The following is a 12,919-nucleotide window of genomic DNA, read 5'->3' as shown; positions in this document are numbered from 1 at the left end:
TGGGCAGCTGCAAGCGGAAGCTCAATCATCAGCTTACGATAGCGCGCCGCACTCGTCGCGAACATCGCAGACGTGCGACTAATAGCGTTGACTCGTTGGACCCGCTGTTCGAGGTTCTTCTTATCAGCACTTCGAAGCTTATGACGAAGACCACCGCGGGACAACTCCTTGTACTCGCAATCGAGCATGACGTACTTTGAAACATCGGGCACCGCGGCCACGCACATCGCAACCGAGCTTTCTACTAGATGTCGTGGTTAGGCCTAACTCCGTTCACGGTGCCGATGTACGAGCCAAATCCGAACTTTGCGGGCAAGAACATCGCGCTAGCGGACATGCAAAAGCGAAGAAGCCGTAATGTCCTTCGTCTCAAGCAACGAATCGCATTGCCTGCTGGCTCCTCAGAACCGCGGATGGGCATTTTGCGCATCGGCAGCGGACCCCCCGGCCAAGCTCGCCGCGCAGCGACCGCGCGGAGAAGCGGTGGCAGCGGCTCGCAATTTCGTGTGTCAGCGTCCCAAACGCAACACCAAGCACGCTGCGCGCCGTTTTTTTGTCGCTACAGCTAGGCATAGCTGATCATTGACAGACCGGGGATCGGCGGCCTTCGTTCTTAAATCGGTACGTCGATATCCGCGGTGCGCTGCTCCCGTCCCGAAAGTATGCTAAGCAGGGGCGTAGCCAGGGGGGGGGGGGGGTTCAACCCCCCCCCCCGAAATTTTTCAATTTTGCTTGCGCATATATGCACGCACACATACAAACGCACGCACGAACATACATAATGTATGGTTGAACCCCCCCCCCCCCCGAAAAAAATTTCTAGCTACGTCCCTGATGCTAAGCGATGTTTGAAGTAAGTTAATGACCATGGTAGAAAAGTCCGCTCTAAAGGAGTCCTGACCACCTTGCTGGCCTGAAATTTTGGTCAATTATATCCGAATGTCCGTTGTACCAGAATCCGTTGTAAACGAAGCTCAATCAATGGAACTAATACGGAGGTCGGCATAACGCCGCAAATTGGTATGTAATATCCGAATGTCTGTTGTAAACAGATCCGTTGTAACGAGGTTATATTGTATAACCTTGTTACAACGGATCTGTTTACAACAGACATTCGGATATTACATACCAATTGGCGGCGTTATGCCAACCTCCGTGTTTGTTCCACTGATTGAGCTTCGTTTACAACGGATTCTGGTACAACAGACATTCGGATATAATTGACTAAAATGTCAGGCCAGCAAGGTGGTCAGGACTCCTTTAGAGCGGACTTTTCTACCACGGTCATTAACTTCCGACTTGAAACATCTCTTAGTATACTATCGGGGCGGAAACAGCGCACCGCAGATATCCACGTATTAAGAACGAAGGCCGCCGATGTCTGGTCTGTCAATGATCAGCTATGCCTAGCTGTAGCGACAAAAAATCGGCGCGCAGTGTGCTTGATGTTACGTTTTGGGACGCTGACGCGCGAAATTGCTGGCCGCTGCCACTGCATCTCTGAGCGGTCACTGCGCAGCGAGCTTGGCCGGGGGATCCGCTGCCGATGCGCAAAATGCCCATCCGCGGTTCTGAGGAGCCAGAGGGTGATGTAATTCGTTGCTTGCGACGAAGGACATTTTAGTTTCTTCGCTTTCGCATGTCTGCTAGCACGATGTTCTTGCCCGCAAAGTTCGGATTTGTCTCGTACATCGGCACCGTGAGCGGAGTTAGGCCTAGCCACAACATCGAGTAGAAAGCTCGGTTGTGATGTGCGTGGCCGCGGTGCCCAATGTTTCAAAGTGCGTCATGCTCGATTGCGAGTACAAAGAGTTGTCCCGCGGTGGTCTTCCTCATAAGCTCCGAAGTGCTGATAAGAAGAACCTCTAACAGCGGGTCCAACGAGTCAACACTAGGCCTAGTGCTCTGCAGCTTTGAACCGAACAGGCAGTGCCACCAGACGCCTGCGGCGGAAAAGTTGGGATTGTCATTTGTTGCTCCCGGGCGCACAGTCACAGTAGAAACGCAGTGCTCCTCGCCGAAAAGACGTAAAAATGTCGCAGTAGTCCGGTACTTTTTCGTACTTCTGCGTGCATGGCTGGCACAACAGCTGTAGGAACACCGTTCGGAAGCAACTAGCTTTAAAATTCTGCCAGTTACCACAGAAGTCGGACGAAAATGAAAGACAACTCTACCGCAGCTGTGCGGGGCTGCGTAAGCAACGCCTCGAATTCCGTCCATAAGTGTCCCACTCTCATGCGTTTTTTGTTTTTTTTTTTGCGCCTTTTATTATTTATTTTAAATGTATACACAAGCTTACAAGGTCACAAAGAAATAGGAAGATTGCAGGCAGACAATGGCCACCTAGAGGGGCAGTGTGCCTGTCTGCGTCTTCTGCTCTCACGCGTGATTTCTTGCCAGCCAGAGCAGCGAGCAGGGGTAGCCGGTGCGGAATCAGACACAAATTTGCCGCGTCCTCTTCGTTGGGAACGAAAACTGTTCGGTATGGCTCAGCACACGTAGAGCACTGAAAAATCAAAAACTCACCTCCACTCGTACGTCGTAGTCCACGGTTTTCGATTGCACTCTGCATTTCCCAATGTCGGAAGATTCCATCGCGCACATCAATTCTTCTTTAAGACCACACACCGACCACTCGCGTGCAACTTCGTACCAAGCGGCCAAGAACTCCTTTTGAAACACACGTTATTGCAATTTCAATCCTATGGAAACCGCAGAATAACACACGATTGTTGCTTCTTGTCCTCACGTTCATGCGCGGGCTGGTGGCCATGGCTGGTGATGCGCTTTCCTAGCAGATGACAACCAGTGACGAACTGATGGGCGCTTGCAGTCTCACTGTCTGTGAAGTGTGTGTGCGCGCTCGCCTGTGTGTGTGTGTGCCTTGTGAGCGTGTTTGTGTGTGTGTGGGGGGGTAATCTACTGTTCCCCGCGTGGTGTCCAAGGGACGGAAAAGAACTTGTTTCCGGCGCAAGCAGTTGTGTTTTGTCGGCTTTTTCTTTTCTTTTTTTTTGTTGGTAGGGCTCGCAGTTCGGTTTTCAACGAAAAGACGGACTGAGGGGAGCCTCTCTCTCTCGAATGGCTTGAGGCGAAAAGGGGACGAAGTTTTGTTGAATGCTTATGTTAACAAGAGTCGCTGCATGCTGGTTTTCGGCTACAGCTTTAAACGGCTGTAGTTTGAGAGGTTTTTCAGACAGGAAGAAAAACAAAAATAAACATAAGTTAGCACAGCGTATTTACACACTCAGACAGAAAAGAAAAAGAACTACGGTGGCCGTTCTTGGAGAACGGCGGCCGCCACAACCGTAGCCGCCGCCTTGAAACATGCAGACGGGCCCGTAGGCGACAATCCTAACAGTGCGCCGCTGGCCCAATAGAGGGCGAGAGCAGTAGCGCCACCATACCAACTCACGAGGTCTATTACAGTCGCACGTCTGCAATGTTCGCAACGAGTGCGGCATGCTATTGTAATCTGATGATTGAGCTTTCGCTTGCAGCTGCCAAACTAAAGCGGTCTAAATTATCGTCGACCCGTGAACTCAGAACGAGTGCAAACACGTCACTAAGTAGCGCAGTTTTCGACAGCCACGACCTCGCGACGCACAAGCAGCAGACGACGATCCCGAATTATAAGCTATAATTTTGAAAAACGCTGTTTATTTTTTGCTATTTCCGCAATTTTCGCCAAGTCGGCAGACGCAAACAAAAATTTTTTTATAGCACTTCTACGTAGTTTTCAGTGAAAATATTTTGTAATCTTATAGAAAACGGGCTACAGAAACTAAAAATGCGATTCTCCAAAAATCGCATTATTTTTGGTCCCCTGTTAAAAATAAGACAATGTTTGTGACTCGTAATTCTCTCCTGTTATAACAGACCCATTCCGCGTTTACATAAAAGTCTGTTGTAACAGTACTTGGATTTTACATACTCCCTTTACAACAGACCAAAATCCTGTTCACTATGAAGGTCTGTTGTAATGAGGTTATACTGTAGTTCTTTTTCAGGACATTGTGACTGCCCTGCATTGGTGTAGATTATTCAAATAGTCCCTGAATGGTGGACTTATAAAATACAGCACACAGTGGCAGCATCGTGCTGTAATGAGTACGTAGAGGTATCTTGCATTGGCCAGATGCTGCGACTCTTTCATTTATACAAGTATCGCTGACACCAGTTGCTAAGCCTGTAAAAGAAAATGAAACAACCTTCCAAATGCCAAGAGGCTCTTATCTGGGTGTAAAACGCTGAACTTTGCCCAGTCCAGAGATCATGCTTGATAATTAATAATGCTTTCGCTAGCGGTGTTAAAAACACAATCCTCGACTCACAATGAACATTTAAAAAAGTAATCATAAATCTGAATCTCATTTTTTCATTCTTGCCTCTTCAAATATCTAGGCCATGTATTCTGGCACTGCTGTAAGCTGTGGAAAACTTCAGAATATAATCTTCAGCAGGCACTACACCAACATTCATTATGCCCAATGACAGTGATTTCCAACTTCGCTTTCTTGTATCTCAAGTGTTCCGCTTCCAGTCAAATGAATGAACAAAAAAAGAAAAAAGGTTTGCTGCAAGGGCAAAGCAATGAACGCAATAGCAACAAATTGTAATGTTATACTGTGGGAGCAATATGACTTGTAGTATACATGAGCTTACTAAGTAATCAGGTATGCTGCTGGGGTGGCCAGAAACATTTCAAGAGACATACTTGATGACCATGACAACCTGCCTGTAGAATGGTGGTGTTGATAACAAGTAGCTCCCACGGGCAGAGCTTTTTAGGTCGTGAAGCATAAGATGGCTTGCATGTGATGTGAGACATGCAGCGTCCCACCATACTGGTGCTCCAACGTGCACTCTGACAAAAATGGTGTAGTATTTGGGGAGTCTTTCTGCCACAAAACAACAATCATTTATCTCGCATGCTTTCCTTGCATTGTCACTGCATGGCACTTTGTGGTCACGAACGGCGTGCAGCTATCAACATGACATAGCTGATAGGAAAGTAGCGAAAAAACAGTTTCCAAGAGAGGAAACACAAGCAAACCAGATGACTATTATTGCTGTGTGGCAGAAAGACGCCCCAAATGCTCCCGTTGGCCTTGGAGTGTGGTGGCTATAGCATGATGTCAGTGTGTCATGTCTAATGCCACGGAGTTCTGCCAGCATGTGTGGGAGAACTGGCAGCAGAGCCACCGCGTGCTGCAATGTCACCAAGATGCAATTGGAACACTGCTGGCATGTGTACGAGTACCTACGGCATAATTACCATGCCTGACCACAACAGATGCAACTTTGACATTTCTGGTCCTCCAACAAGCGAGTGCCAACATTCGCGCTGGTACTTACTTGAACACTGAGCAGCGAAAACACATTGTGCACAATGTTATCAGCCTTCATTCTAACTACACTTTGTACTCATCGCTTGTCAGATCGCTTTCAAGATGGGGCCTGCGAGGCTGCACTAATCCACTCTCCCAGGCTCCTTGCAGCATCTCACAGGCATTTAGTGAACAAGTCTCTGTGATGCTAAAGCAGCTGAAGTAGCCCAGAGAAGCACACACCACCAGCTTTAATGAATGTCTACAAATATCTCGCCGTTTGAAAAGAGGAGCATGTATGCGCTTGTGGCTGAATTGTCTGTTTCTTGCCATGGAGCGAAAGGTCAGCAGGTTTGATTCTGAAGTCGCGTTCTTCAGACAGATTTTCTTGACTATTTTCTTGGGAGCTTTTATAGACATATAGAACTACTCAGTGATGGCGACGGCAAAAATAACAATGCACCTGGAGTGTCCATATAATCGCTATCACAATAAAATCAAATAGCTAGCATGGCATCAAAATTTGTGTAAAGCGTGTTGAAGCTGCATCAAGGCACCAAGCTTCTGGTTTTTCACCAGGGTAGCTTAGCGGCTAAGGCCTGGTGGCTGCATTTTGATAGTGGCGGAGTGCGAAAAACACTCAAGCACTTAGACTTAGGTGTATGACTTGGTTCTAGCATGTAAAACTGCAGTATTTAAAAACATTTTTGTTTATTTATTTTTTTTTGCAACTTTGCTTCAAACAAAGGGAGCATCTTTACGATGGTTATCTTGGAACATAGTCAAGAAGTGCCTAAAGACAATGAATGAACTTTACATACTTTGACATTACTGAAAGAGTTAACACTGGTTAATTGAGATTGGTGAGGGCGTTTAGAGACATTTACGTACATAATTTCTGAGCAACTTTTGCCAGTCATGGCTGAATTTACGTTTTAGTAAAACTTGTAAACTAAATTAAATTTTTTGAATTTCATATGCTATAACCACGATGGGATTATAAGGTGCGCTGTAGTGGGGGACTCCAGATTAATAGTGACCGCTGGGGTTCTTTAACTTACACCTAAATTGAAGCACACTGATGTTCTTTCATTTTGCCCCCATCGAAATCTGGCCATGGCCGAGAATAAAACCCGCATTCTTGAGCTTAGCAGCACGACACCTCACTTGCTAAGCTACCACAACAGGTAAACTTGGTGTTAGGCTAGTTGGTACATGCTCTGTAAATTGAAAAGAATGTACAGTACAGGGAACTGACAGGACAGGTTGTCAATTCACAACTTGCAACAGTTGCGTGTTGACATCCTGGCTTTTCACTTCTGTTCCTTGGTGTTGTGCATTCTTTTTGATTTATGATGTGTTTACATCATTTTCACACACAAGTTGAACTTTGTCATTTCACTACTGTATGTGACATATCCTGGCGTATGAACACCTGAGCAAGAGTTATTCATAAACTTAACTTCGTTGGGTATCCCAATGAAGTCAGTGCCGGGCACTGTGCGACGCACTCACTGTTGTGCAGGCCAGCTCATGGAGATCGCAAAGCACATATGATGTGCTTTTCACAAAGACTTGCCGCTTTGAGGTCATTCGGTGGCGATTCATCACCAGACATCATCTGCTCCAGGATCACTGCTCGTAGCTCATTTCAAGTGCAGCACAGCATGTAATTAGGGTAGTATTCAGTAATAACTGCCACTGCAACATACGTCACTTCTGTTTCTTATCGCTACCAAATGAATCTAGGAAAACATACAATATATGAGATGATATCGCAAGTTTGGGGCATTGTTCGTAGAAGAGCTTAGAGAGATTCCCCGAGTTCATAGAACATGAGGAATCGCCCGGTTCGGTATCCAATGCAAGCGATGCTGCAAGATTATTCTCGGTTTGCGGTGTTATCATAGCTTGCATCAAACGCCGAGCCAAGCAATTCCCTGCGTTTCTTTTTCTTCTTCTTTCTTTCTTTCTCTTTTTTTTTTTTTCTGAGGCGCTGCAGCACCGACAGCGCTTCTGACTGCAAAAACAGTTGTTGCAGCCTGGCGATAAGCAAGAAGAAAATGTGCAAAGCAGGCGCGTCATTGGGGGCCACGCACGCTCAGATTTGGCCTATCACAAACCACATGTTATCAGTAGATGTCACCCGTGCAGTCCCGAGCACGACGCTTCAGAGTTCTAGACAAGCTTGCTGACAACTCTACATTTACCTGTTATGCAAGACCATCTAGTTTGAACTTGTGTTCTAGTATGTTTAGAACACTGTGTGCTGTGTACTGCTGTAATGAATATGTGACAACTCTACTAGTTTGTCATTCTTGTGCTTAGCAGCATTTATACTGTGGCGGCATTGCTGGGACACCCATGTCCCAAAGTAGTTTCACTGAGGAAAGTTGTGGAGAGCAATACCTGGACATTGTCCTTTGAAATCATACAGTGTCAGTTCAGCAATCACTTGATTGTCGCCATGGAATAATATATTTGCTGGTGCATAACTTATTGTCACATTAAATGAAATCTTGTTATTCTCCCAAGATCAGGGAGCCAAGAGAGCAGCATCAGTTTTCATGCAAAGCTGTTTTCTGGAGCTTTCATGATTAAAAAGGCTGCCCTTGAACAGAATTTGTTACCTTTCTTAACTTTGCATTGTATACTGCTGCACACAGTATGACACAGGCATCAAACAAAGTATGAAAGAGGCAACACTTTTAAACAAAATACTTTAAAGTGCCATTGCTTACTGAGCGCCTTTGCTTATGCAAGGTGAATTAGATAGCAGAAAGTCAAATGTGCTCAGTCCTTGGACAAGACACCAATTATTTGTATACTGCGTTTGTGTGGCTCCAGGAAGCGGCACTGGATTACCCAGTGCAGCGGGTGGAAGCTGCCGGGTGCCTCTAGATGAAGCTGGCCTACTTTGGGATGGCATCTGCCTGGCCTTCTTGCTGATGCAGAAGCGGCTGTTCAACTCCTATTACTTCCATCATCTCATCATTGAGATCTTGGCCCAGCAGCAGCTGGCCTCACGGGGAGCCGAAATGATACATGAAATCCAGATGAAGGATGTGCAAGTAAGTTCTGACAAGCATAATACTTGTCATGTGCATAGTATTGTGTACCTGAGCAAGGATTCTTCTGTGCGGTGTGAAACATAGTATAGTCATTTCTTTTACAGCCAAGAGCAGTCTTTGCAGAGCACCCATGGTCTAGAAATTGCCACCTCCTTCGCCATGTTATGATTGTCTGGAGAGCATTTGACATGAAGGCTGTCACTTGTTACCAGTTAGGGTAGTCAGAGTGGACCTTTGCCTGAGTGTGTTCGGAAAAAAAAAATTGCTTCAAATATTTTATTGGACACTACATAATTTTTATGTAAAGGACAGTTAGGACAATGTCACTTCATTTGCCAGTAGAGAGAAGTCATCCTTAGCTCGACTGTGTTATTCACGAATGAGAGACAACTAAAATTGCCTCAGTTTGTCACACGACTATATTAACCCTATGAAGTTTCATTGGCTCTTACCTCAATTGAATATACTGTTACTTCTTCTTAAAAGTAAATATTTACGTGACCCTTTATGTCATCTGATAGAAAAATGGTGCTTGGGCTCCACTAGGCTCAAATGAACTTAAAGCTAAAGCTCAGCAGGCAGACTAAAATAAAGGCAGATTTTCCCAGGCCAAAACAGTTTCAATCAGAAATTCTGTGTGGTGGCAGTACCACCTGCAGCACAGAAAATGCCATCATCTGGAACAAAGCTTCTGGAAATCAGCAAGGTTTTCTGTCTGAGTTGATGTAATGACATTGTGCCCTTCAACCTGCTTATAAGCAGCCATCATTTCTATGAAAGCTTGCCTTGTGCATGCTTTCCTAATAATGTTATGATATTTGGCGGAATCAGATCTTTATAAATATTTGTTTACGAGTATTCAAATACAAATAGAAAAGTAGACTATTCTCTTCATGTCCAGTCTGAAATATTCACACCTTTCTGGTTAAGCTTCTTAAAGACAGTTTGTAGGTCAGTTACATTGGCTCTCTCCCTTTTAGATATTTCCTTTAAAATAAATCAGCATCTGACTAAGCTTGTCAAACTTGTACATTTACTTTACACAGGAACAAAGAGCAGCTGAGAGAGATATTATGGAAAAAATAAAACGGAAGATGGACAAAATTCGGGCAAACCAGCACAAAGTTAGGGCTGGCGAATATGTTGAACCAGAAACACACTTTCAAGGTAAGTGTACTTCTTTCTTTTCTTTTCGGAAATTTTTTGCAGTATAGATGTAGTAAATTATTCTAGATGCTGAACTGGCACCTGCCACAGTTTAAGATGGTCTTGACGTTACGAGACTGCATCAGTCCTTTCCTCAGGGCTTGACTACATCAGTTATATGCACTTACTGTACTTGTGTGTGTGGTGTGGGGGGGGGGGGGAGCAAGGGCTTTCATGACAGAATCCGCCAGCACAAGAACGAACAATGTGCAGAGTCTGAAAGCTCAGTGCAGTGCTCTTGTGGAGTGTTGAGAAGTGTGACCATGTAATAGATTTTGACAGCACCTTTGTCAAAGAAAAAGGGACAAACCCAGGGGGGAGGCTTCTCGAGTAGTGCTCTATTTACAACACCCCTGGCAACATTAACTGGTCATTGACCCACTGTGTATGCTCATTGCCTTAGAGATGGCACGGGAAGGAGGAACAGAAATGATAGTTGCAAAAATGACACTTTCTCGACCAATGCAGTCAACCCCTGAGGAAGGAAGCGAACCGGTCTTGAAATGTTGGGACCACCTTAAACTGTGGCTGGTGCCAGTTCAGCATCCAGAATTCGTTTACTCATCCTGACAGATATCTGTCAAAGATGTTTACATTGAAGTAGTAAACCATGAACAAAACAGACATCAAATAAATGTATGCAGCCCTGTGTAGGTGTAGGTACTGAAACAGTGAGTTTGTGCAGGTGTTGTCTGCTTGCTAAGGGGCATAGTCCGCTTAGAATGTTAGGCTTGAGTTTGTCCTTCCAGAACATTTTGTGCCTTTTAGTTCGAGTACCACAGCACAGCCTCAGTAGGCGATGAGTGTCTGTCATCATTGCACAGCTTTAAAATGACCACTACCTGCCTGAAATCACAAGGTGTGTTTGTCGGGGGAGTTGTGGGGAGTGAGTGTAATTATCATTTATTGCTTCACTTAAAATAGGCACTGCTTAGCCAGTTTTGCATGCATTTAGTTGGCTGTCTGGTTTTTATATTTAAGCTGAGGTCTGCTATGTAGGAAAAATTCTTGAGGTCAAGGTTTTGTAATGCGCTTCTTAGAATTGCAAATGAAATTAATGTGCAAGGAGCACAGTTTTGCAGTGTAATTGTTGCACCGTCCTTGTTATATCATGCAAGAGACATCAGCATTATCGTCAGCACAGGTGTAGCCAAAAGGGAGTCGGTGGCATTCAAGCACCCCCATCCCCGCTGAAATTTCTACAGTTTATATATACAGTTAAACCTCAATCTATCTAACAATGGCGATAAAATCTGCAATTTGCTTTGTTATATCGAAACTTCGTTAAATTGAAATTCGACGTTTTATGGAAAGTGTAGTCACCGAAGGATTCACCTTTATGCGGGAAACGTTGCAAGAATGTGAAAATAATACAGCAGTACGTAAAAAAAAGCTAATTTTAATGCCATAAAAAATTAGTCAAATCTCAATATAACAAACCTCGACTTAACGAAATCCTCCATCTAACGAATTATTTTTATTTCCTGATTTTGATTGAGTTGAAAACCACCTTTTTTTTCACCATTTAACAAAGCAATTTTGTCACACGGTCTCAATATTGTGAAGCTTTCAGCTATTCCAAGCATGTGCTCGGGACCTCTGAGGCTGGTAACTTTAGCAAAAATCTAAAGAAAGTCCAAGGCAGAGTTCACCTGTACATGTCCTTTCGTGTAAAATGTTGGAGTAGCAGAACCACCATTGTACGTGCTTTCTGCATTCAAATCGCACCCACCAGAAACACTGCTGCACCATCTGTCATGACCATGGGGAGTGAGGCTGCCGACACATAGGAGCCAAATTCTGATCTCGAAGCCTTTGGGAAGGTTGTCCACGGCAACCTGGCAAGATTTCATAATATTGGTTCAGAGTAAATGTGGCAAATCTTGGAAAACATGTTGTCGTGTACTAAAGGTGCTGCAACTGACGTCTAAAGCTTGAAAAGCATATGTCAGCTATGTGCTTTCAAATGACCCTTTCCTAGGTAGCTACTAGGTAACTTTCCAAGGTAAGCTATGTTGCTTTTTTTTTTGCTACTGAAATACCAATACCTAACATTAACGAAATTCGCAATATAAAGATTTTTTTTGCTGGAAGTATGACTTGGCTTCGTTATATCAAGGTTTGACTGATTTTGTTGAACCTGACATCCAGCAACCACGATATAATGCTGCACCAGCAAAGTCCTCTTCACAGCTCCATACATCAAGCATAAAGCCAATAAGAAATAAAATGCTTAACACTTATTGTCGTAATAAGTGTTAAGTGTGCCTATTCTGCCGCTGTGGCTTGTCATGAAAACCTTGGAAGTTGGCCGGAGTAGTGAAACACCAATGCCATCATGGTCACCTAACCGAAGCACTCGCTCTCTAATCAGTCCGATGAACACGCAACATCGAAAACCGTCACATGCCACAAAAACAATGAAGCTGCGGTCTAAAAGTGCATGAAAACAAGGCGACTACCTGAATTACAGCGCCTCCATTTATGGTTGCCATGTTTTGTTTTGCTACATTGCACACCAAATTAAGAAATGAGATCTGTTATGGCATGCGAATTCTGGATTCCACTATGTGTTGGCTGAACTAAAGTCTTCAAAGTTGGCTTTATCGAAGAGCCTACGCATAATGTTGTAGAGCTTACAGCGATGCGGCTGGTAACTGCGAGCACCTCGAAAAACTGTTGCTGGGCTGCTTAAAACTTGTTGCAGCAGTGCCCTTACAAAAAAAAACAAAACAAAAAGCTCAATTGCTGTTAATGCACCTGCAGCTAAGTTCCAGTGCTTTCACTGAGAACTTAGTTTGGATAGACTTTGTCATCCCAAACTCTAATAGTCTGTTTAGCATAGCCTATTTAGAGTTCGGGACCATGAAGAGTAAGGTCTGTGATATCCCGAACCAAGCAGCGAAGTGTTGTTTTTTTTTCTCACCAGTCAAGATCGCTTGCAAGATACTAGCCTTGTCAGCGACATCTCTTTTCTGAAAGATTGCTTGCAACATAACTGAGAGCTCGTTGGGTTTACTGCTGCAGCTTCTATGGCTGCCCATGCTTATTACTTGACACGCAGCGATAACAAAAGTACTAAAGCAGGCATTTGTGCATGGCACACGCTGCAAAGAATGCGGAACCATGCTTTGTCAGAACGTTTGAAAAGTGTGTAATACAGTGCGCCAGGATTCTCGCACACCACGCATCAGCCGCACATTCTCCCTCTCCACTGCTCCGAAGGTGAAGAGAGCATTGAGGTGCCCCCTTTTCATGTAGCTGCTGCCGGAAAACATGCTGCTCCCCTTCAGGGCCCACTTTGTTGCACAGTTT

The 12,919-nt window shown here is 44.7% G+C and overlaps 1 protein-coding gene across 2 annotated transcripts in view; it reads left to right on the top strand.

The window, feature by feature from the left end:
- The window catches only part of LOC119403189 (piezo-type mechanosensitive ion channel component), a 144,442-nt gene that overhangs the window by 87,863 nt on the left and 43,660 nt on the right, over positions 1-12,919 (top strand). For both annotated transcript variants that reach the window (XM_037670152.2, XM_037670137.2), the window contains exons 27-28: positions 8,175-8,398; positions 9,445-9,565. In XM_037670152.2, coding sequence (XP_037526080.1) covers positions 8,175-8,398; positions 9,445-9,565 — 345 coding nt within the window. The remainder of the gene's footprint in view (positions 1-8,174; positions 8,399-9,444; positions 9,566-12,919) is intronic.

Source organism: Rhipicephalus sanguineus, chromosome 1 (assembly GCF_013339695.2).
Source record: "Rhipicephalus sanguineus isolate Rsan-2018 chromosome 1, BIME_Rsan_1.4, whole genome shotgun sequence".
NCBI lineage: Eukaryota > Metazoa > Arthropoda > Arachnida > Ixodida > Ixodidae > Rhipicephalus > Rhipicephalus sanguineus.
This window is presented reverse-complemented; position numbering and strand designations above follow the sequence as displayed.